General features: G+C 44.4%; 2 protein-coding genes across 3 annotated transcripts; one reads left to right on the forward strand and one right to left on the reverse strand.

Annotated features, from left to right (window-relative positions):
* Window positions 1-1,574: 1,574 nt before the first annotated feature.
* Window positions 1,575-16,297, forward strand: cog3 (component of oligomeric golgi complex 3). Of its 2 annotated transcripts, none has more exons than XM_029115842.2 (23): window positions 1,575-1,825; window positions 2,382-2,528; window positions 2,705-2,766; window positions 2,882-3,047; window positions 4,380-4,454; window positions 4,590-4,682; window positions 4,795-4,920; window positions 5,021-5,101; window positions 5,265-5,308; window positions 5,666-5,792; window positions 5,930-6,021; window positions 6,601-6,740; window positions 7,409-7,569; window positions 9,577-9,700; window positions 9,846-9,964; window positions 10,343-10,432; window positions 10,550-10,670; window positions 11,085-11,173; window positions 11,467-11,601; window positions 13,752-13,827; window positions 14,247-14,374; window positions 14,755-14,853; window positions 15,201-16,297. In XM_029115842.2, the coding sequence occupies exons 1-23, from the start codon at window positions 1,658-1,660 to the stop codon at window positions 15,228-15,230; spliced, it is 2,493 nt and encodes an 830-aa protein (XP_028971675.1). In that variant the 5' UTR covers window positions 1,575-1,657; the 3' UTR covers window positions 15,231-16,297. The 2 variants fall into 2 exon arrangements, with proteins under 2 accessions (XP_028971675.1, XP_028971676.1); XM_029115843.2 differs by having other exon boundaries at window positions 9,577-9,685.
* Window positions 16,298-20,617: 4,320 nt separating this feature from the next.
* Window positions 20,618-23,152, reverse strand: LOC105018799 (glutamate-rich protein 6). The gene is made up of 5 exons (XM_029115848.2): window positions 23,063-23,152; window positions 22,801-22,934; window positions 22,205-22,349; window positions 21,839-22,067; window positions 20,618-21,167 (listed from the first exon to the last, which is right to left on the reverse strand). Exons 1-5 carry the CDS (start codon window positions 23,077-23,079, stop codon window positions 20,940-20,942), a joined length of 753 nt encoding a protein of 250 aa, XP_028971681.2. The 5' UTR covers window positions 23,080-23,152; the 3' UTR covers window positions 20,618-20,939.
* Window positions 23,153-25,183: the final 2,031 nt, after the last annotated feature.

Consider the following 25,183-nt stretch of genomic DNA (forward strand, 5'->3'; position numbering starts at 1 on the left):
AATGAGGGTACCTAAAAAAAATGCCCAGAGTGTATATCGTTGGGTTGTAGAAAAGGGCTCCACCTGGTGGTCTCTCTTTTCTAACACGGGAGACAAAGGTTAAGAAGGGGCAGGTCCCCTCCAAAAGACACATTCAGTAAGACGGACTGCTAAATGACATATAAAGAGCAACCGCACCCGTTCGGCAGTGTTGTAGAGCTTGCTCATTATGAAATCTAGTGCAGTACGAGATTTGTCTTGGAGGCGTGTTTTAATGTGGATGTCCTTGGTGTGACAAGGACACACCCACCTGTCAAAATCGTATCACAGAAAAGAAAATGTTTGATGCTTTACAAGTTATTAACACTCGGTACTATTTCAATAACCAGAATTAGTTACATAAAATGTCCAAAGTTTTGGATGAGAAATTAAAAGGTGTGGCTGTTTTGTAGGACCTATAGCCACTTTACCTGCGCAATCGCATTCCAATATATTTGGCTAAATATAGGCAGATATTGATAAAAAGTCCCCTTGTCCAAAAGATAAATGTTTATCAAATCACAACCGAGATAAGCCTACATGAGACACAGACCTTATTTGATGTATCTAGATAGAAACGAACAAATATATGGGTTAATGCTGTAAAACGCATTAAGTGTCCTATTTACGTTAGTTAGGTAACTTAGCGTAGGTAATTGACCATATCGTAGCTATAAAAGGTTACAATAGGCAGCCGCACACCCGTGTTTTGTCCCAGAAATAAAATCGCTGTAATCCAAAATTGCATTGCATTGCATTTTACAATGTGAACACTCGTGCTGTTTCATTATATACAAACTTGCCCCAGACTGATGTACACATGCCCAAATTCGTTGTACCTTTACACCTACTGAAAATAGGATTAATTATATTGACCGTTACTAAATTAACACTTGATGGGGGCTAGCTAATATGTTAGCAAGTAGGCTACATTCTATAGTTTATAATAGTGGTCTTATAACGCTTCGAAAAAGCTGTTCATCATAATTTTCCTAACCTTTAAATTAATGATTATTACAGCTTACAATCACTCAATGTTACTCAACCAAACATTCGGAAATGCTGGACTGCACATTTTTGTCATGGATACGCGCATTGTTGTCAGGATAATTAATTAGATTAGCAGTGCCTAATACTGGGGTTATACTGACAAAACAAGGTACTATGACTAGCTAATAAGCTAGCTAATGCTACGTCTTGCTAAGGCTGTTTTTGCTAATTATGAGCAACAGTCTTAAAAAGTCTCTACGCAAACATTTGTTCTAATCCCTGAACCATACAATCTGTATCTTTTAGCGAACATAAATTATGTCGTTAGCACCGTCTCACGCCCCCACCGGTTCCGTTCGTACGCTAATGCTCATTGTTAATGTCGTTTTTTGTGCTCTTTGAAAAGTAATCGAGAAAAACTATTTTCTCTACACAGCAGTTGAAACATTCACAACTGATCGTCACTAAATAGTGAACATACATACTATTGCAATATTTAATATATCTGTGAGTCACTACAATTGATAATTTTTCCGTTTTCACTGTTAAATGCTGTATTGAAAGCAATACTTCGGATGTCCTCCCCTGTTTTGGAACACCGCCTATTTCCGGAACAGGAACTAGTCTGTTGCTGACGTTGCTCAGGACGATGGCGTTCACAGACCATTCTCTGCAGGAACTGACAGATAAAGAAATGCGTGAAAAACTGTCACAGTGGGACCGACGGACTGATGCCATGGCTCCCCTGACAGAGAAACAGTCGGACTCTATTCTGGACATCCGTGCTGCCGCTGAAACCATCCCTATTCCCTCAGAGGTGAACTGACGACGACAGTAGTTAACTGGCTAGCTAGGTGTTCATGCTAACAAGCTAGCTAGGTTAGCACTTAAAAGCTAGTCGACAGGTGCAAAGTTGCATTTCATGAGGCAAATGCATTGATTTCGTTATGTTTAAGAAGCATCACATTAGCAAGTGTTACAACTGAACTTAGCTACATGCCAACTTGAATGTCTATCTAGTTTGCTTTTTACTATCTGCCACGTCGTTCCCTGAAACTCCTCACGTTACAGTACCACAACTAGCCAGCTAGGATAAGAAGCCACACATTTGCCAGAGTTGATCAAGTTGTCTAATGTCTTCCGTGAGAAGGCTTTAGTTAACTATCGTTTTCTAACCTAGCAGGCTAAGTCGTTTTTAAGTAATCAAATCGGAAACGTTTAATGCCATAGTAGTAAATATCATGTGAATCTTGATACAGCCGTACTCTTACTAACCAGCTCTAGCTAACTGTTTAGTATTTTGAGGTGTATGCCAGTATAGGTTGTCGTCATGTGCTGGTCAAAATCAAACAGCATTTGCATTGTCTGTCCAGTTACCCATTGAGGACTTGTGCAGTCTGACTTCTCGCTCCCTGCGGTCCCCGTTCACAACGACCGTGCCAGCTTCCACTGAAGACGTCCTGCTCAAGGGCTTTCAGATGCTTGACCTGGAGAATGAGAGGATAGAGACTGCACAACAGGTCCAATGCTTTCCATCCCTCTAAAGTGACACTCATCTCTGAGGTTTACACACACACACACAATGTCAATACATGCCTCGGGTTATCTTGTCATATGAATGTTGCTTGTGTTCGTTTTTTGTGCCGTGGGCTGGTTTGGTCAAATGTTTATTCTGTCTGTGTTTCTCTGCCTGCAGTTTTTCTCCTGGTTTTCAAAGCTACAGTCGAAGATGGACCAGGAGGAAGGTGCTGAGCACAGGTGGGCGTGATGTTCAAGTCAGTTTCCACAAGCGGATCTATTCAATTAGAAGTTAATTTATACAGTGCATGCTCGGGATATCGAATGACCCGTGGCCCGTCTGTTACTCCTGCAGGAAAACCAGAGACCATCTCAACTGTTATCGGGAACAATGTGATGCCATTCTGAATGATGTCAGTGCTGCCCTGGAACACCTGGACTCACTGCAGAAGCAGTACCTGTTTGTGTCCAACAAGACAGGAACCCTCCATGAGGCCTGTGAACAGCTACTTGAAGAACAGGTAGAGGACAACTGAGTCTAGGCCATGCCGCCATGGTAACCTACACATAGGTGACTGTGTGAGAGACAATAGGTCATAGTAGTATAGACTTGTTTCCGTCAGCAATGGAATGTGTGACAGAATTTTCCACAAACAAAGGGGGAGTAATTGTTGACTTTTCGGTTACAGGTTGGTGAATGCTTCCAGCCCAGACTGAGGCAGAATGTTGTGATTTGGTAGTCTTCCCTTGTATCTTCATTTAACAGAACAAACTGTTCTGTAAACACCAGCCAGGCAGGCTTATTGGAGTCTTAAACAACAGTGCCAGCTGCTACGGAGTCACAATGTTTCACAAGACACATTATTTTGTCCTCGTTCCCTGTCTGATTGCAGAGTGGGCCCTGGGGAAAAGGGTGGCGTTGATCTGGCCACTGGGGACTGGTTAGGGTTCAATTCCCTTAGCGCTTGGCACTTGACAAAAGCTTTGAACAAGACCCTTTTGTCGTCTGCTGTAACATATGCACAGTAACGCTGTATTGTGACCATCAATCCAAATCTGGAGCAACCAGAACACTGGAAGTCATAAGACTTGCATGCAAGAGAAAATATGTATAATAGTATTATGTTAAGTCACTTTAATCCAAGGGTGTGAATTATAATGCACCAGAGTCTGGCCAGGAAGCCACTTTCCATGACTAACCCTCCAAAGTGGGGCAATGCTGGCCAAGTGCATCAGCCGCCTGGGCCCCTGGGGTAGTCCCTGACCAGGATCTGAGAAATGAGAATAGACGTGTGTGTTTTTGATTTTTAATTTTTTTACTGTGTACAGCTTTTTAAGAATCACTGAAATTGCTAGTTGACAGTTATGTCGAACGATGCCCCCAGGGGAATCATTAACACCCATACTTTAAACTGAACGGGAGCTTTAAGTTAAATGTTTTCTTTCCAGTTTCTGTCAGATACATATGCATCTGTGGCCATGTATTTTGAAAGGCTGTAATAGACAAGCCATCTTCCTGGGCACACATACAAGGCATTAACACACACTATTCAACTAGGAAGTCATGTCAATCAACTCCTGCTGGGGCACTCGCTCCCTGATGACATTGGTTAACTCTGCATTGGCCTGAGCTACCTAATGATGTTGCTAGAGCACAGTGAGACCAGGAAATCCCTGCTGACTGTGCCTCCACGCTCCTTCTGATGCTGGCCAATTTGCATCACCCATGTGGCTTCTCAGCTGAATAGGACCTTTATTTGCCTTGAATTTCCACCGTTAAAGATAACCAAACCAGACGTGAAATGACATCACATTTGCCGTGCCTTGTGACAGCACACTTTTGTTTTTAACAGTCGGAGCTGGTGGATCTGGCTGAGAGCATACAGCAGAAGCTGTCCTACTTCAACGAGCTGGAGAACATCAATACGGTACGGTGCTTCTCTAATTAAACTCCTGATCCAATCTGCTCTGCTGTGACATTTGAAATGATTCAGCCAATGTCTCTGAAGGGGAATCTTGTTGCTGAGTCATTGAACCAAAAATTTTTTTTCCTCTGTCTTCAGAAATTAAATTCGCCGACACTATCTGTAAACAGTGAAGGTTTTATACCAATGCTTTCCAAATTGGATGACTGTATAGAGTATGTTTCTTCCAATGTAAGTATATGTTCAGTCCGAGATAGAAAGTGTCTATATTCTGTTATAGAAATGTGGCATTATCGTTATGCCTCACTAATGTTATTTCCTTTTTTCTGTTTTTCACCCACAGCCTAACTTTAAGGACTACCCAGTGTATTTGGCAAAGTTCAAACAATGTCTGTCCAAAGCTATGCACTTCATGAAGACTCACACTGTGAACACCATGCAGAATCTCACCAGCCAGTTAACCAAAAGGGTGGGGAGAATTCCACAATCAGTTGTGACTTGGTACCTAGGCCGCTCTTTTCCGCCGCAGGTTTTTCGTGTGATTTCAGTGGGTTCTTTTCCTTCTTCAGGATCCACTGGGTTTGTCGAATGCAGACAACGCCTTCACCCTCTACTACGTCAAATTCAGAGCCGCTGCGCCCAAAGTCAGAGTAGGTGTAGTTGGTTAATAATATTGTGTAGTACTTGACAATGATGAGCAACTGCTTCTTTGTTCTTTTGGAGTGACTCATGAATGGCCAAGCCATCATAAGTGTTTTGGTGTAGGAAAGTATTGAATTTCCAGAGTATAATAATTGGCATTGTTTTTTTCAGACGCTGATTGAACAAGTAGAACAGCGGGCCGAGAGAATCCCTGAGTAAGTGTTTAGCTCTTGAATGCTGAAAAGCCAGTATCAGAATATGTGTGGTTAACAGAGCTATGTTTGGTTCGAACCCCTAATGCTGATTGGCTGATATTTACAACTGTCTAACAGGGTTTAAACTGTAATAAGGCATCTCTGGGGTTTGTGGCCTATTCAGTACCAGTCAAAAGTTTGGACACACTTCCCTGTTTGAGTGCCTCAGAGCTGTCTCCAGCTGCTCATACAAAAGATCAGGCCGGTGTTACATTGGTTGTGTAGCACACTACCTCAGGCCTTATTGCTGAGATGTTTGACTTTGCCTACCTCTGGTTTTCTGTCATGGAAAATTCTGTCATGTTCTGGAATGGCCAGGTATCATCAGCTGTTAGCGGAGATCCATCAGTGCTACCTGGACCAGAGGCAGCAGCTGCTCAGCCCGAGCATCACCTGCACCATCACAGACCTGACCAGCCAGAACTACAAGGACCACTGTGCACTGGTGAGGCCTGCTCTGTTTTATCTGGGTCCGCTAACGTGCGTTGACGACAACAACCCTTCTGAGAAGCCTTTGATGTGGCTGGCACGTGCTGATCGTCTGAATGTGTCTTTCTGTCTGCCTGCCACGCGTTCTTCCAGGTGCGTAGTGGCTGTGCCTTCATGGTTCATGTCTGTCAGGATGAACACCAGCTCTACAACGAGTTCTTCTCCAAACCCACGGCCAAACTAGAGTAAGTAGATCCCATGTCTCACACTAATGTGTCATCTACGCTAAACGGTAAAGGCGGTTAAGACGACAGAGTTCTAACACGCCGTCATTCTTTGTGTAAACACAAGGAAGGCTTCTAAACATTGGGAGCACCGCCTATGCAAGTTAGCAACAGCACTGCGATGTTCGTGTGATCATTACATACCTGCTAGATGTTTTAAACCTCAGTAATGTTTGTCAAGGAGGCAGGGCTATTTCCTGGTCGGTAAGGATTGTAAATAGTGTGAGCTGAAGCTCATGACACTTGTTTTCTTCAATTGCCGACTTGGGTTTTCATTAACAGTAATGAATTCCGTGGGCAGTCAAACAAATAAATAAAAGCAGTGTCTTATGAATCTTCCTGACCATCTCAGATGCTATCTAGCGTCTCGCTCTTAAAACCCCAATGCATTTGTTTAACATACCATCATGTCCCGAAGGGAAAAACTCCCAAATGACCATAAAATTGCAGTCAGTAGACCCTCCAGACCCAGGCGCTGTGCTCATAAGGCTTGACTGATGGGCGGTGGTAATGGAGGCCTCTCCGTTTCCCCTCACACAGCGAGCTGCTGGAGAAACTGTGCCTGTCACTGTACGACGTTCTGCGGCCGCTCATCATTCACGTCGTCCACCTGGAGACCCTGTCGGAGCTCTGCGGCATCCTGAAGAACGAAATGCTAGAGGACCACGTCCAGAATAACGGTACTGTCGTGGCCGGTGTTTACGGTGGCCCGACTTTTCTTCTCACCCTGGATGCCGCATTATGGGTTTCTTGTTTATTCCTTTCGTATTCCATTAATTTGCTTTTGGGATTTATGGAAAACCTTTTGAATTATCGTGACGTTAATGGATTTGTTCAAACCTAGCCTCACAATACAGACCTGTGATGGCTCTATGTAATAGGTAGGGCCTCGTGCTTGCTTTGCAAGGGTTGTGAGTTCGATTCCCACTAGGGGGCTTGTAAGAAAAACATTTCTGTAAATGTATGCCTTACCTAAGGTATTCTGGATGAGAACGTCTGATGAATTACTTAATTTTAAATGTGCACTCTAAACATCAATCTGTAGTCTCAGCAGTGTGCACTTCAGTGTTCCACATTTACCCTAATGTCTTACCAGAGAGCAATGTCTTCAAGTCAGCACCCAAGTGACTAACTGTTCTTCACTCAGGGTAAGAGCCCTTTAGTGCTAAATGACTAAAGTGTGTGTGTGTGTGTGTGTGTGTGTGTGTGTGTGTGTGTGTGTGTGTGTGTGTGTGTGTGTGTGTGTGTGTGTGTGTGTGTGTGTGTGTGTGTGTGTGTGTGTGTGTGTGTGTGTGTGTGTGTGTGTGTGTGTGTGTGTGTGTGTGTGTGTGTGTGTGTGTGTGTGTAGCCGGTCAGCTGGGAGCTTTTGACGCGGTGGTGAAACAGATGCTGGAAGATGTACAGGAGAGACTTGTCTATAGAACACACATCTACATCCAGACTGACATCATCGGCTATAACCCGGCTCCTGGGGATCTGGCCTATCCTGAAAAACTGGAGATGATGGAGGTGGGTCTGTCTGACAGTGTGGTTTTCACAGTCATCTCTAGATTCTATAAACAAAGTTTGAGAACATTCTGAGAAGAAAAATATGTAGAAATAGGTTAATGTGTTTGTGGTTATAGAAGCTGGTGATGACCTGTTTTCAGTTTGAAGGTGGAAGTTGCCCCGTACATTTTGATCTAAGCTCACTTCTGGATTTTTTTTCCCTGCTTAAAGATTGTGTTTCCCAAATAAGGGGTTGTGACCCTATGGTATGTTATTAGTGACCCCATGCAGTTCTTCAAAGAAACTGAAGTCAAATATAATGTATACTTGGTTCATAGAACAATGATTACTTCTGGATTATTTTATAATAGATGAGTGTTCTCTGTTTTCCAAGATGGGTCTTTGTTTTGAACAGTTTGAGCTTGCCATTTTTCCCCTCTTCCAATACCAAAACTAATTACAACATGACAAGAACCATTGAAAAGAATAATGTAATGATCTTCTGAACTTCTCAGTTCCTTTCTGTAAATATAATGTACTTCAAACTATACTTCCTTCAGATTGAATACAACCAGACAGATTGACTGTCATAGCATTGGTTGTTCAATACGGTGCCTTCTGTTAATGTGAAGACCCCTTCACTTACTGCATATTTTGTTGACTTAATTTATAATGGATTACATCTATTTTTAACATCGAGCTGCACACATCATTGACAAAGCGAAAACATGTTTGTAGAAATATCTGACAGTTGATTGACAATGGAAAACGAATATCTTATTAACATAAGTAATTAGACCTCAGAAATTGTTTTATGTCAAGGCTTAGATCTAGGGAAGGTTCTTTTATTTTTTTTAAGGCATTTTAAATTCCCAGGAGCACAGTGAAATACATTGTGAATTGGATGAAGATTGAAACCACCACAGTACCACTCATCACTTGACGGTGGTAGGAGCATCATGTTGTGGGGATGCTTTTCAGCTGCAGGGACTGGGAGGCAGGTCCAGGTTAATGGATGGAACAACAGAGCAAATAGAGGTCCTTGAAGGAAAATGTATCAGTAGCGCGCAGGATCACACATTGGGCTGAACATTCATCTTTTAGCATGACAATGACCCAAAGCACACAGCCAAGACAAAGCTTGAGTCAAAAGCCAAGCCAAAGTGAGGACTTAGAACCCAATTGAACATCTGTGGGGAGAGAGTTTGGGTTAGATCTAAAGAATGCAGTTCACCCATGCTCCTGGATCCCTTTTAACAAGCTTTAGAGGATCTGTGATGACAAATGGGAGAAATAACCTAAATCCAGGTGTGCAAAGCTGATAGACATACCCAAAAAGGCCTGAAGCTGTGATTGCTGCCAAATGTGCTTCTACAAAGCCTAAATAAAGACTCTGAATACTTTCAGTTTGTTTTCAATAAATTTTCACACATTTCTTAATGTTTTCTTTGTCATTATGGATTAGTAGATTGATGGTAATTATGAATTAAGTCAATAACACAAAATTTAGAGCGGAGAAAGGGGTCTGAATGTGCGGTACATAGCTTTTTTACATGTTATGGTAGCAGTATTTTGTTATGCAAAATTTTTTTTGCTTTTCCTGTGTTCTATTGACAGGGATAGACACCAGGCTGAGGAAGGACCAATGACACTGGTTATTATAGTATTCGGTGAAACACTGTTATTCTGTAGCAGCTGACAAAGCCACTGCGTTTTGTTTTGACCTACAGGCTCTCAGATGGGTGTTTATGGTACGCTTGGTGCTGCCTGATGACTAAATAAAGACCAGTTTGACAGTTTTATCTGCTTTAGTCCTGGGGTTGTCTCCGTGTTGAAACCTGCAATAAACTGTATAGATTTTTTTTTTTTATTGATATCATCTGCGATGGCTTTTCCATATTGTTCACACAAACTCCTTTTTGCACACCCTCCTCATGGTTTAAAAATGGGCAAGGTGTGCCCAAAGAGTGCACAGATTCGGAGACCGTTCATAATCAATGTCTCTACCTCACTCTTTTGGGGTAACAGAAAATTGCCCAGAGTCTGAAAGAAGAGCAGATGAAGCTCATGGCCCAGGAGTCCTCCTTCTCTGACGTGCAGCTTGAAGATCCCCAGCGCAGGAGAACCAGTAATGCAAGTCAGTGCTTAAAAAGTGAACAGGCGATTCTCATCCGGGTTGATAAATGCTCCCTTGCACTTAAGCCTTCCTGCCCTCTCATCCGTTTTCTTGCATATGTGTAGCACGGAGAGGCCCTCATACACTATAAGCCTTACTTAGCATTGATCCACATGCGCAGGTAGCGTGGACTCATCCCGGATGCAGCAGTCCATCTCGCCCGCTGACCTGCATGGCATGTGGTACCCGACGGTCCGGAGGACGCTGGTCTGCCTGTCCAAGCTCTACAGGTGCATAGATGTGAGTACTTGGCCCATGCTGCATGGTAACACTTCCGGGTGTGATTACAGGGGAGACGCGCACACATCTGAAGAGTGAACACATCGAGTTATGTGTGCGAACGACAAATTAATAAGTATTGACTCTTAATATGTCGCATCATGGTATTTGTTGTGTTGTGCTCTTGTCTGTACACATCCTTTGTCCTATTGTTGCTCTTTCTGCACTCATCCTTTGTCCTGTTCCTGTGCTCTCCGCACTCATCCTTTGTCCTGTTCTCGTGCTCTCCGCACTCATCCTTTGTCCTGTTCTTGTGCTCTCCGCACTCATCCTTTGTCCTGTTCTCGTGCTCTCCGTACTCATCCGTCCACTGTGCTCTTTCTGTGTTTATGCTCCCAGAGAGCTGTGTTTCAGGGCTTATCTCAAGAGGCCTTATCCGCTTGCATCCAGTCCCTGCTCAAAGCCTCTGATGTCATTCTCAAGAGCAAGGTTAGTGCACACACTAACAGCAACGCGTATAATGTGCTGTATGATGACTGTACAACTGAACCGGGTGCAATAAAAACAAGATTTGTGATGTTGCCAATATGGGTTCTTCTCCTACAGACGCAGGTGGACGGGCAGCTTTTTCTAATCAAACACCTGTTGATCATGAGGGAACAGATAGCCCCCTTCCACACAGACTTTGCCATCAAGGAGATCTCTCTGGACCTGAAGAAAACTAGAGGTGAGACGGCGAGGAAGGCGAGAAGAGGCTCCAATCAAATCCGTCATTGAGTGCTCCTCCCCAGGGAAGGTGCCGGTGCCTGTCATGTCCATCCAGTGTCCTAACGGCAGTGCTTATAACAGGACTTACTGTTTCATCTGTGGATTTTGGTTTGGAGTTGTCTTTGTAAATTTTCTGTAATAACCGTTTCATTCCGCCAGTACCTCAAAAGTGCATATTCTGGGTTATAGCCCCAGACACGCACACAAGCTACAGCACCAAGTGTGCTGTTGCGGTTTCTGGAGGACTGACCGTTGAGAGAACTGTTCGCTGTGTTTTGACAGTGATTGCATTTACAAGCTAACACCAGAGGGCACTGTAACGCTTCTTCAGGATCATGATTCGTCTTTCCCTTTTTTCTGTCGGCCAAACCAGATGCTGCCTTCAAAATGATGAACCCCAAATCTGTTCCTAGCTTCTTCAGACTGAACAGCCACAATGCAATCCTTGAGTTTCTCTTAGAGGTGAGATATTTGATTTGTTTACCAATGTAGCAGAGAGAGAGGGTCAGGAGGTATATTTTTGTGGGTCTTCTTCTCTGCAAAAAACAAACGTAGATTTTTCTGGCTGGAATCTGTTTACTATGCAGCCATGGTAACTAAACAGAAGGAGGGTGGATCGCCATGTTCCCAGTTCCTCTCCTTGTACTACACTTTACTCACCTCTCGTGTGGACCCAGAACTGAGTTGAGCAGCTGTCCAATTACGCTAGACTTCACCCGACAACTAATACCCCCTCCCCCCCCCCCCTCCCCCAGGGCTCACCAGAGATAAAGGAGCATTACATCGACTCAAAGAAGGACGTGGACCGTCACCTGAAGTTCAGCTGCGAGCAGTTCATCCAGCAGCAGACCCACATCTTTGTGGGGAATCTGGAGGACTTTCTCACCAAGGTGAGATGTCAGTCAGACATCGGGAACAGTCCAGTCAGACTGCAGATCAGTGCCAAACGTGACCCTTAAGCTTCTCCTCTCTGTAGCTTTTTGTACAGTTTCTTTTTGTTACCGGTAATTCACTGATTGCTGACTGAAGGCCGTGGTTTTGTGCTGTGAAATGAAATGAAATCTCATTTTGTTGGATTCTGGACCTATTCAAATTGTAGCTTTCTTTAAAACCTTACAGCCTTTTGTTTGGGATCTACTCAGTGCCAGTTATAAATTGTCTCTACTTTTAACAGTAAAACTGTCTCCTGCACTATCAAAAGTTTCATAAGGACTATCAAAAGCATGTGGTCCACTCATAGCTCATGTTGCTGGAGCTTGGCTCTTACAACACTTGTGTGGCGGGTTTGATTCCCGCCACCTCTATACAAACATTTACATGCGACTGCAGTTCGCTTTGGCTATTATACAGGTGTTGGTCATAAAATTAGAATATCATCAAAAAGTTGATTTATTTGAGTAATTCCATTCAAAAAGTGAAACTTGTATATTATATTCATTCATTACACACAGACTGATATATTTCAAATGTTTATTTCTTTTAATTGTGATGATTATAACTGACAACTAATAAATCCCAAATTCAGTATCTCAGAAAATTTGAATATTACCTGAGACCAATACAAAAAATATATTTTTAGAAATGTTGGCCAACTGAAAAGTATGAACATAAAGTGTGAGCATGTACAGCACTCAATACTTAGTTGGGGCTCCTTTTGCCTGAATTACTGCAGCAACGCGGCGTGGCATGGAGTCGATCAGTCTGTGGCGCTGCTCAGGTGTTATGAGAGCCCAGGTTGCTCTGATGTGGCTTTCAGCTCTTCTGCATTGTTGGGTCTGGCGTATCGCATCTTCCTCTTCACAATACCCCATAGATTTTCTATAGGGTTAAGGTCAGGCGAGTTTGCTGGCCAATTAAGAACAGGGATACCATGGTCCTTAAACCAGGTACTGGTAGCTTTGGCACTGTGTGCAGGTGCCAAGTCCTGTTGGAAAATGAAATCTGCATCTCCATAAAGTTGGTCAGCATCAGGAAGCATGAAATGCTCTAAAAGTTCCTGGTAGACGGCTGCGTTGACCTTGGACCTCAGAAAACACAGTAGACCAACACCAGCAGATGACATGGCACCCCAAACCATCACTGACTGTGGAAACTTTACACTGGACTTCAAGCATTGTGGATTCTGTGCCTCTCCTCTCTTCCTCCAGACTCTGGGACCTTGATTTCCAAAGGAAATGCAAAATGTACTTTCATCAGAGAACATAACTCAGCAGCAGTCCAGTCCTTTTTGTCTTTAGCCCAGGCGAGACGCTTCTGACGCTGTGTCTTGTTCAAAAGTGGCTTGACACAAGGAATGCGACAACTGAAACCTTGCATACGTCTGTGCGTGGTGGTTCTTGAAGCATTGACTCCAGCTGCAGTCCACACTTTGTGAATCTCCCCCACATTTTTGAATGGGTTGTTTCACAATCCTCTCCAGGGTGCGGTTATCCCTATTGCTTGTACACATTTTTCTACCACATCTTTTCCTTCCCTTCGCCTCTCTATTAATGTGCTTGGACACAGAGCTCTGTGAACAGCCAGCCTCTTTAGCTATGACCTTTTGTGTCTTGCCCTCCTTGTGCAAGGTGTCAATGGTCGTCTTTTGGACAGCTGTCAAGTCCACAGTCTTCCCCATGATTGTGTTGCCTACAGAACTAGACAGAGACCATTTAAAGGCCTTTGCAGGTGTTTTGAGTTAATTAGCTGATTAGAGTGTAGCACCAGGTGTCTTCAATATTGAACCTTTTCACAATATTCAAATTTTCTGAGATACTGAGGTTTTCATTAGTTGTCAGTTATCATCAAAATTAAAAGAATCACTTGAAATATATCTGTGTGGAATGAATGTATACATTATACAAGTTTCACTTTTTGAATGGAATTACTGAAATAAATCAACTTTTGATGATATTCTAATTTTATGACCAGCACCTGTATATGTTAATATTATTATATATGAAAAGGATTGGCAAATGCTTTCCTCAGTCAAGACTGAAGACATGGTGAAAGATGGCTGTCATTGTACATCAGTGGAAATTATGTGATCATCTTCTTTCAGGTGTCTGCTTTGAAAACCATGGCCATCCAAGGAGGTCCCACGTACAACCTCTCTCAGCAGCCCTGGGCCCAGCCCGGTAAGAACCAGTAAAGCCCTGGGCCCGGCCCGGTAACAACCAGTACAGCCCTGGGCCCGGCCCGTTAAGAACCAGTAAAGCCCTGGGCCCGGCCCGGTAACAACCAGTACAGCCCTGGGCCCAGCCCGGTAAGAACCAGTAAAGCCCTGGGCCCGGCCCGGTAACAACCAGTACAGCCCTGGGCCCGGCCCGTTAAGAACCAGTAAAGCCCTGGGCCCGGTAAGAACCAGTACAGCCCTGGGCCCGGCCCGGTAAGAACCAGTACAGCCCTGGGCCCGGCCCGGTAAGAACCAGTACAGCCCTGGGCCCGGCCCGGCAAGAGACAGTATCATATTTCAATGGAGCCTCTATATCATCTGGTTGATGGGAAAGAAGGAAGGCATGAGATTGACAGATGACTATTTGTGTCTCCTCTTTAGCCAAGATCAATGACATAGTGATGGCTACCTACCGTGTGATGAAGAGCAAGCTGCCGAGCACCTTACAGAGCATGTCCCTCTACCTGGCCAATAGAGACACCGAGTTCATCCTCTTCAAGCCTGTCCGGGTGGGTTCACGTTTAGACACTCCCCCGCTAGTTCTCATCTGTTTGGGCCGTCTTGGCCAAAATGTTGGGGTGATCCGGTAACGGGGGCTCGGTCCGGTCTCTTACACACTCCCACAAAACAAATGGCCCATTTCAGCGGATACTCAGTCTGAGCAATGCACGGTTCACCTCTTCGGCCTTGTTCCTGCGCCATTAAAGAGAAATCATTCTTCGGTAATTATTGTAGCTCTCCGTGTACAGATAAGTGCCAGCCTAAGTGAATCAAAGTGCACGACAACCCCGTTGGCATGGTAACTGGGATACAGAACGGGATGGTGGGGGGGGGGGGTTGTAATTCATCTCCTCCAGCTACCCGACCAACATGCCGTTTTAACCCACAGAACAACATCCAGCAGGTGTTTCAGAGACTACAGGCCCTGCTTCAGGAGGAATACAGTGGTGAGGACCTTCAGATCATCGCGTGCCCCTCTATGGAACAGGTAGGCCTGAGGCTTTTACCGGCTCCGCTACCAGAGTATAACCGCAGGTGTGGTATTGCAAGGTTTACTTCAGACACCAGAGATGGCAGACGGATCTCAAGGTCTCCTTACAAATGTATTTATTCAACCTTGGTTTACTCTGGTCACCCCGCGGGGGATTGCAATATCTTTCCTTTTCTGCTATTTACTTTGTCGACTGGCATCTGGAGTGGCATTCAAAGTCATGTTGGATGTTGTTAGTGGAATGAGTCCTTCAGATGACGACTGTTGTTTTTGCTCTCTCATTCGCTCCCTTGCTCTGTCTCTCTCTCTCTGTGTCTCTCTCTCTCTGTGTCTCTCTCGCTCAGATTAACCTGCTGTTGTCTGTGAATAAGTAGCCCGAGGGCGCGGTTGGCGGGAAGGGTTGCGCGTGTTTGGGCAGGCGGCAGGATGGACAGCAGTGTTGCTTCAGCCCTGACATGGCCGGACCAGGAGGTGAATGAGCAGAAGTCGGGGAGACTCAGCGCGGGCGGAGCTGTGCTGGTCTCTGGGCCTCGGGCCGGCCCAGGAACATGGCAGATCTACACAGGGCCAAAGATACAACTGAGAATGTTGACGTCCAGTCAGTAGATGGGGACTTTTTTCTGCTGATTTTTCAAATCAACTTGTTCAACTGAAATTTAAGGTGTTGGGCTTGCTTTTCTGTGGGAGAGATGCACATGGACTAGCGTCATCAGCTATATCAACTGCATTTCCCTTTTACCCATGATAATGTTCTGAGCCAAGAACCGAGTGGCTGGTCAGCTTGTGTATCAGCCAACAAAGATGAGGGAGAATGAAAACAACACTAACCAGGCCAATGGAGGAAATATATATTTTTTCCATTAGTCTCGTAGCCGCTGCATTTACACCATTTGTTTCCCTTAATGACCTGAGAGACTAAAGAGAACACGATGCACGATATCCAGTGTCTCAAGGCCTTTCTCTGTGGACGCCCCTGGTGTGAGATGGCCTGTGCTGGGCTGCAGGGCTCTCAGGTTTTAACAAGGCCCACATGGTCCAATTTTAATAAAGAAACCCTTCTAACTGTTTTACTGTACGTCACTGGATTTCAAATGGATTCTCCTTCCACTTGCTCTCTCCATGAATGTTTTTGTCTACTTGGTGCATATATGTAAAAATTACCCAGAGAACTAGTGTTTTTTTTAATATATATATATATATGCATACACACACACACCCCTTGTTTTGTATTTGGGGTGCTTGAGAACCTCTGTTGGTCTGGTGTTAACCAGCCTTTGCACTGTCAATGAATGGCAAAGTCAGTGGTTCATTTGCCTAATGCTACTCTCACATATTCAACAAATTAATTTAAACTCATCTGCCATATTTTCTTTGAATGTTTATAGTGTACCTTCTGTATTTATCCATGAACATCTGGATTAAAAAGGATGACAAATTGAAAGAGCTGTTGTCCTTGTCTTATTGTACACACTATTAACAGAACTACTAGCGTCCTTATTCGGAAATGTTAATTGCCGAACTGAAGAAAAGCGGAGAGTGATTATGTTACTGCATTCAACTGAAAAAATAAACCATAGGCTCATTCTTTGTGTTGAGTTATATGGCTTTGGTGGCTATCGCTGAACTCTTCTTGGCTGAGTGTAGTATTCCCAGTTGTCTTCTGTCTGAGGCTGTACTGGGGTGTGACCTTCCACGTACTAAGGCCATGTGGGTGAGTGGCGAAACCCGGGATCCTCTGCAGAAGGTTGTAGATCTCGGCCCTCTCCACCTGGAGGTCTCTCAGGACCAAGTCCGGCCCTGGGTGTGGCAGACTCACAAGGTGCTCCAGCTGGACAAAAGACAGCCTGGTGGTCAGTCCTCGGAACGTCACGTGATTGGCTCGAATGGGGTGGGGCCAAGTAATCAATGACACGCCGTTGGGGGGGCGCTGTGCCCCCACGTTGCACCTCACACTGCTCCTGTGTTCGGTGAAGGTGAGGTAGACGACTGGGCTGAGGGACCGGCAGATGGGCTGTAAGGGAGGGGCGCACACGTGAGGCTCCCGGTCAAGCCAGCTCCAGTGCTGGCGCAGCACTCCCAACAGGTGCCGCCCAGCTGCGTCAGGTTCACCCTGCCAAGCCGCCGCCGCATTGTTACAACTCCATCCAACATGCACACGTGACTCAATGAAGCAGGAGGTAGAGGCTACAATGATAGGCCTACCACATACTACCGTGTGGGTGATAGCAAGTGACCCCGGGAGCAGAAGACTCCCTAGATGTTGGGAACGAGGGGGTCAGTCCTCTAGTATAACATGGGTGATGTTGCCTCCGTGGACAGAAGATATGAGAACCGCTAGCCTTAACGGCGTGACCTTCGATGCCTCTTCGGGACGTTTGAAAACCCACTGATGACACAGGTGCCACGACAAAGGGTGAACCTGAGCAAATGTAACACATTCAGTGTACAGTAAGTTCTCTGAGTGGCCTTCAGAAGGGATAGAAGGGATATCTATCAATATGGTGATGAATGATTGACCGTTCTCGTAGAGCATCTGCTTTTTCTGTAGAATTCCAACGGTGATCAAGAATTGACATGCACTGTGTTGACGTAGCTATTCGCCATCACTGTAGCACACTGCGTGCTAACACAAAAATATTTTTGTTAGCATCACCAGTACTGCAAGTTGTCATTAAGAGTTTGTATACCTTCGGTCCTTGTTCTCCATAAGGGGTTGGAGTATCTGGAGAATCAATGATTTTCATTTCGGCAAATTGGTCTACCTTCTCGGCAGTCCCAGCCTCATTTGAAAGTCGATAGCAAATGGTGTTACGCAAGTTAACTTTAGGTCCTGCAATGTTAAAAGCATCAATGCAACGAGGTGAATGTCAATACAATCCAATCTAAGATGTCTGTTTATGAAGGTTTTCTTTTTTTTATCAGTGAATTCCCAAACATCTTTCAGCACCTTAAACAATGATTCAATACATTTTTATGAAGTGTTGGGTGGACCGTGTGAGTAGACATACAGTGGGGGAGAACAAGTATTTGATACACTGCCGAATTTGCAGGTTTTCCTACTTACAAAGCATGTAGAGGTCTGTAATGTTTATCATAGGTACACTTCAACTGATGGGAGACGGAATCTAAAACAAAATGCAAAATATTTACTTAAAAATCATACATATTTGTTCTCCCCACTGTGCCTTTTTTAGTTGAGAACAAGCAAATCTAACCATCGTTCTCAAACCGTTGACTCTCCCATTCTTTCAACCTGAATTCTGAGTCACAGGAACAGCCGTACATTAGGAATCCACCTATGATTTGCATTGACGATGAGCAGTGTGATCAAAGTCACAGTAAATCGATCATAGTGAAATACTGGGATCTTCTTAAAGTGACAACAGGAAACACTTGTGACATTTGTGCCGCCCACTCCTTCACTGCCTCAGTGTGGCGGCGGGTGGGGGCCCACGTCCATCTTCTCCTGGATTGCCTCCTCCTGCTCCATCAGAAACTCCTCCATCCTCCAGGCCACCTCACAACAGAACAGCTGACATACACAGTAGATACCAAAACAAAATCAAAATGTGTTTGAAAATCAGACCCAATTCTTTCAAACGTTTTTTTAATTTGAACCTGTGTGATATACACACACAACAAGACAGACAAATTGTGTACAAAACTTACATCTCATAAATGCTCTAGAAATGTATGTGACCGGTGAACATGCCAAAGAGCCAGTGTGAGATTTAGCTAGGTGTCTGGGTTCCAAGAGGACAGACTCCTAACTGCAGGTGCTTTGCAGGTTACAGTAAACGAGCAGTCCTTAGAGGCTGTGTGTTTGCGAAAGCCTCACCTCATCTGGGTCCATATTGTTCACCAGCTGGTCTGTGGTCACAGAGGGTTTGCTAGGCTGCTGACAGTATTCACAGGGAACAGTGTCCAACTCGCTCTCCAGCATCTCCTCTGACAACTCTGAGCCGGCTGTCCTTGTGACCTGAAAGGGTACCAGACATTTAGCTTTGTTGACAACGTACATGACTCGAAACCTGATGTTTTATAAGCCCTCATACCAACATGGCTACCTCATCATCCCCAGCTTGCAACTGTCCCCTCCCCTAGTAACTATTCCCAGGGTTGTTGCTGTGAATGAGAATATGTTCTCAGTCAACATGCCTGGTAAAATAACATCAAGAACTGTATATGCGAGAAAATATTATAATACAATAAATAATGCATAATCAACGTGTAACTATGTTGTGAAACTGTAGAGTTGTGTATAAAATATGCTAAAAATAACGATTGCCAAAGTTATATAAAACAACTCAACAGTGATTATAAAAAAAACAAAAAGACCTACCATGTCAAAATTTGTTTGTGACTGTTTAGTTTCTACTTGGCAAGCTACGGGAGTTTGGGGATCCTTGCTGAGAATATCCAACACTTTATTATTTAGGGACATATCCATCTCCGGCTGCTCGTTTCTAGGAATAGTCTAAGGAGAGACAACAAAGGCAGTTCATCATTTATTAAACTCTCAACAGAAGTGCCCACATTTCTTATCATGAATAAGTGAAAGGAGAGAACATTTCAGGATACTGTATCTACAGTTATGCTAATTTTCCATACTGTTAGATAGCAATACAAATGCCACTAGATGAAAATGTGGACTTTTCCCTTTTCCTCTCAACTCAAGACGCACTCTTGGGGCACTTCAGGGACGGAATAGAAATAGCTTGGATCACATTTTAAGTGAAATGTTCCACAGTGAAATGTTCTACAATGGTCATAGTGAGGGCCTTCTCTTTAAACATTCTTGTTTTGCCAATCTACCTCCAAAATCCAGAGCTGTATTCACACATTCCAAGGGGGTCTGGGATTCCTCTGCGGTTTTAGGAGTTACTTCTTCCGACTGAATGTTGGCTGCCAAAGAAGAATTTGCCAGGGAAACTTTAAGTAGTATGCTAGGTAAACAACAGGTTCTGTTTTGAGGATATTTCTGCATAATTCTGAACTCCTAACAAGCGTCAGTCATCTCTCCCATAGTAATTACATGTCCACACTGGTTTGTAGAATTCCTTTTTTCTTACGTAGTCCACTTTCCCCAGGTGTTTTCTCTTACCTGGTTTACTTTCTCCAGGTGTTATTTCATCCACCCATTCCCAGTCTCTCTGTGTCCAGGTGCTAACTCTGGACATGACTATGCCATCGAACGTGCAGATCTTCAGGTGTTCGGGGGAGTCTGATCTTGATAAGGTTCAGGGATTTCATCCAACGTTTATTACTAACATGACGCATTGCCTTTTCAAGTAAGACGCCGTGCCAAAACTAATACGAACAACTATTACGATTACCCGTTCCTTTTGACTCAGGAAGTAAATACCGAGGGCACGTACCCTGAGGGGGATGTCCTGACATGTTCTTGCAGGTCTGGCTTCTCTGAAGCAAGAAATGAAACAACTGTCTAACGGACTGCAGCCTTGAGTCGACAGGCAAATGTCCGGATCCCTTTACGGTCAACTGTTGGGCTTTCGGGTTGGGGAGAGCTAGTAAGATCAGACAATTGAAAAACTCAAATCCTTACCTGCCATGGACCGCTAGCCCCTACAGTGTACACCAGCTGTCGCAATCCTCCCCGGCAGACCACCTCGACTCTCCCTGGCCTCCCAGTTCAACATACGCCTCCATGTGGAGACGGCCGTGCCATCGTCCTGCTTCTCCAGGGTCTGCACGTTTTCAGGTGTCAGTTTGGGGGTGGTCGGCACCACAGCGTCAATAACAGAGGCCCTCTTGGCATGTTGAAGAGTGAGGGTGCCTCATCGTCTTTTGCTTTGGACCTTCCTCCTTGGACCTTTTTCCTTGGTTGACTCCTTGGTCCATTTACAATGGACCAATAATAATTAAAAAAAAGATTTACTCAAAATACATCTGACAGGAAGCATGGGAGGGTTTTTTTTCCCATCAAACATTTCAGCACAACTACACAGAACTGTGTTTCTTTCTAAGATTAGAAAAATGCCTAAATGTGCCGCTGGTTTCATAGCAACGAGGTTCAAGGAAAAACAACACATTCTTTCAGTTGTTACAGAGACTATATTTCTTTAGAGGACATGGGACTTTATGCGGATGTTTGTTTGTCCACCTGAGTCTCTGTATCTGAGCAGTAAGGCTGTATCGAGGCTTGATATTATGGTGGTTGGCTTGGAGTGCTGGTAGACCATGCAGGTTTGGATCCGGTCCAGCAGAGAGTAAATCTCCAAGCTTTTCAGCTGGAGGTGTTTCTGCAGGATGTCTGGCCACGGCCTCACAAGGCCCTCTGGGTGGGTGAGCTGGGGGAAAAACACACAACAGAAAGCAGCCGGATCACACGTGATAGAGTTTGTCCCTATGAAATAAGCAGAGATGTGTGTTCTTGTGGGTTACTCTACTAATCCTTTTAAATGTGTGGGTTACTGTACTTATTCTTTTAAATGTGTGGGCGTGTGGGTTACTGTACTCATTCTTTTAAATGTGTGGGTTACTGTACTTATTCTTTTAAATGTGTGGGTTACTGTACTCATTCTTTTAAATGTGTGGGCGTGTGGGTTACTGTACTCATTCTTTTAAATGTGTGGGCGTGTGGGTTACTGTACTCATTCTTTTAAATGTGTGGGTTACTGTACTTATTCTTTTAAATGTGTGGGTTACTGTACTCATTCTTTTAAATGTGTGGGCGTGTGGGTTACTGTACTCATTCTTTTAAATGTGTGGGCGTGTGGGTTACTGTACTCATTCTTTTAAATGTGTGGGCGTGTGGGTTACTGTACTCATTCTTTTAAATGTGTGGGTTACTGTACTTATTCTTTTAAATGTGTGGGTTACTGTACTCATTCTTTTAAATGTGTGGGCGTGTGGGTTACTGTACTCATTCTTTTAAATGTGTGGGCGTGTGGGTTACTGTGCTGATTCTTTTAAATATGTGTTCCTGTGGGTTATTGATGTGTGCTGACACGAGCATCACCTTGAATTTGGAGCCCACATCGAAGCGCACTCCACTTCGGCGAGAGGTGAAGTTGAGGTCGATGCGTTCCTGCGTCTGGATGCGGACGCTGATGTTAAGGCCCAGGACCAGGCAGATGGGCTGGAAGGGAGGGGCCTGGACGTGGGGCTCAATGTCCAGCCAGTTCCAGCGTCTTCTCAGCGTCCCGGATACAATGCAGCAGGTGCCGCCTAGTTGGGTCAGGTTCACCCTGCAAGCACACAAGCCCCAGCAAGGTCCAGTTTCTTCATGTGTGTAGGCCTCAGCGACATTACAGACCTGCGGTAAGGGAAGAACATCCGACTAGTGTATTTGTGCACTTTGAGCTGAAGCTGTAGAGGTACATACCATATCAATCCACTGGGGTGGTAGCAGGTAGACTGGCCTCTGTTTGTGTAAATGGCCAGAAGGTTTGGTTCGACATCCTTGTCCTCCATAATAATGAATGTGAAGTCAACAGCTTTGTTTCCACTAAGGCACATATCGCCCAGATCTTATGACAAAAGAAAACCTGTGGCATGAGTCCCTTTTAATAAAAGGATACAAAACATTACCCGTTCCATCTGGATATACTGTAGCGTGGTAAAGGGTTTGCCGTTTGGATAAAGCCTTACAATCAAACGTGGTCTCCAAAATAAAACAAACAGAAGCAAACTGGGAGAACCGAACAAAACAGCTTTTGTCCAGACACTCTCATTGTGTCGCAGAACGTGTTCTGTTTGGAGTAAATGGGTTCTGGTGCAAAATGTTTGGCACCAAAAGCCTGGCAATAAATATACTGTTTCCTTATAAACGTGCCGTATCTACATGCATTTAACCTATCAAATAGGATCAAATGCATAGAAATAGAACTAATTGAACAGACAAACCATTGACTAGAACTGGAACTCCTGTTACATTATTGCTTTTCTATGAATTAAGTCCTATCCGATGGGCAAATCTACCTGGATGTATGGAAAGCTCTTCAACTGGCCCCAGAAGTTTGATGCGTCTCTGACGTCCATCTGAGGGAAGGAAGGCTTTTCTCTTACAGTCGAAAGCTTGTTGGACAGTCTGAAGGAGATGGTTTGACAAGCGCCTGCGTCAACACACGAAAAATAATCAAGAAATTAAATCACTGTGAATGTGCTCGGCATCTAATCGATCAGTATGATTTGAGCTTACTATTTCCACAATTTAATACACTGTAATGAGGTTATAAGTGACCTTCTGAAGTCCCCCATTCCTGCAATCTGAAGAAAAAACGACTTCAAATAGAGGCTGCTCTTCCTGAGACGGCACCATCAGAAAGTGTTGGAGTGATGGACGCTTCAGGAGGGTAAGCGAAAACCTCTCTGAATTATCGAGATCCCAAGCCACCCATCGCCCTCCGAAACTCAAACTTCACCAGAAAAGCCGTCCCTGTGGCCACCTTAAGCTTTTAAGTCTTAAGAAAGGGCCAATTACACACGTGTGGTCAGAGCTGAGGTGACTGATGAATGCCACTGTTCCATTAGAAGGGCTGACTGAAGAGGCTTTCGAGTAGCTTGCTCAGAAATGGACAGGGTGTAACATCAATTAGATCCTCCTTCACCTCCGCTCTGCCCTCTTCCTTTGCAACTCTCTTCTCCGGTTTGCTCGTAAATGGTGGGTGAGGGGCCACGTCCATCTTTCTGTTCACCTCTGTTTCTAGGAGTAACTTGCTGATTTTTTTCGCCTGCTCACAGCAAAAGGGCTGAGTAGAAAAAAATCATAATAATAATACATCAACTCATAGCCACTTCGAAGGGTGCAAGAGAGATTTCAATTATTTAATCTTCTATCTACAATCTTGGTGGTTTGTGATCTACACCAACAGCCATAAAAGGAAGTCGCTCTCTCTCTTTCTATCCCTCGCTCTCTCTTTCTCTCTCTGTAAAAAGTTATTCTCTGAACAGTCTCTTCCTGAAAATAAAAATCTAAAATATATATTTCTGAAAAGCCTTTTCCTGGAAATCATCTTTCTAAGAGGTCTCTCTTTAAAATGTATTTATCTTAAGTCTCACTCTAAAAGGTCTCAGAGAATATGTATTCTAAAAGGTGTCACTTTAAAAAGTCTCTCTGAAAAGGGTATAAAAAAGCTCAGTGACCTATTGTTATTTTTTTTTTGCATTGATTTACTTTGAATTGATAGTTCAAAGAAAAACATCACCTTAAGCAGTACTCACAAAATCCTGGTGAGGATTCTTTTCCAATTGTTGGCGGCTTACGAAGAGCTTACTGGGTTGCTGGCAGTACTGGCATGGAAGAAACTCTATTCCAAGTTCCAGTCGAGGCCCACAGGACCGGGTCAACACTGGGACATAGAGAACATCATCCCTCACTCACTCCTCCGAATTATGCAAAAATCTTGCCATGCTACAATGTGTGTGAAAGACAAAAACGTCTTTTTAAAAGCAAGAAGCGCCACAGGTGTAAAGATAATAAGTTGAGGAAGAAGAGATGGAGACTTCCTCTTCGAAATGAAAAGGAGGTTGTTTTGATTCAGGTCGGTATGGCAACAGGGAAGGTGGCCCCACAATCGATATGCTGCACTCATTCTCCTTGTCCACACGTCTCTTCATTCTTAGAATGGAAAAAACAAAAGCTGTATATTCTATCTGTCCTGACATCATGAGACGTGACAGTTTTGTTGTGATCCATTTTCCATACAACACAGGCCCCTGTGCCCCCGTCGGTTAAGTCTATCTTACCTCTGAGTCACACCCCACAACAATACCCGCCTGTGATTCCACCAAGACTTCTGGCTCAAACGTCTTCTGCTGGCTTTGAACTGGAAAGGGGGGTGGGGGGTGGGGGGGTGGGAGCGTGTCGGAAGGAGTTGACAGATGCTTCAGTCATCAGAGGGGGGGAACAGTAGGAAGGTGTGACCCATTCAAACCCCAAAGGTCTGACTTCCTGACTACCTCGACAGCTGCCGGTGAGCATCGTCTCCGCCCACTCCCAGTCTGGGTCTTGGCGTTTACCATGGTGATGGCTCTGCCGTCCGGCGTGTGAGCCTCTGTGGAAAATGGTGTGGTCCGCTGCATAGTTGCTGGAAGAAAAATAAGTCTCAAGCAAATGCGAAGTTCATTGGAAAATGCTATAGTTTTAACTATTTGTTTTTGCGTGACAATTAGGCCCACAGTATGTGAACGGAACAACCCGGCAACCTTGATCTCTGAAAGGCGATTGAATTAAATTGAGTAGAAGAGGATATTAAGCAACTCTCGGGGGACAGTGGAAGTTAATGAGAAGCTATTTTTCCTAGTTCCCTCTGCGTTGTGGCACTTTTCCCATCCGGATATAAGGGCTCTAGTCTATTGAAGA

Source organism: Esox lucius, chromosome 20, assembly GCF_011004845.1.
Source record: "Esox lucius isolate fEsoLuc1 chromosome 20, fEsoLuc1.pri, whole genome shotgun sequence".
Taxonomy (NCBI): domain Eukaryota; kingdom Metazoa; phylum Chordata; class Actinopteri; order Esociformes; family Esocidae; genus Esox; species Esox lucius.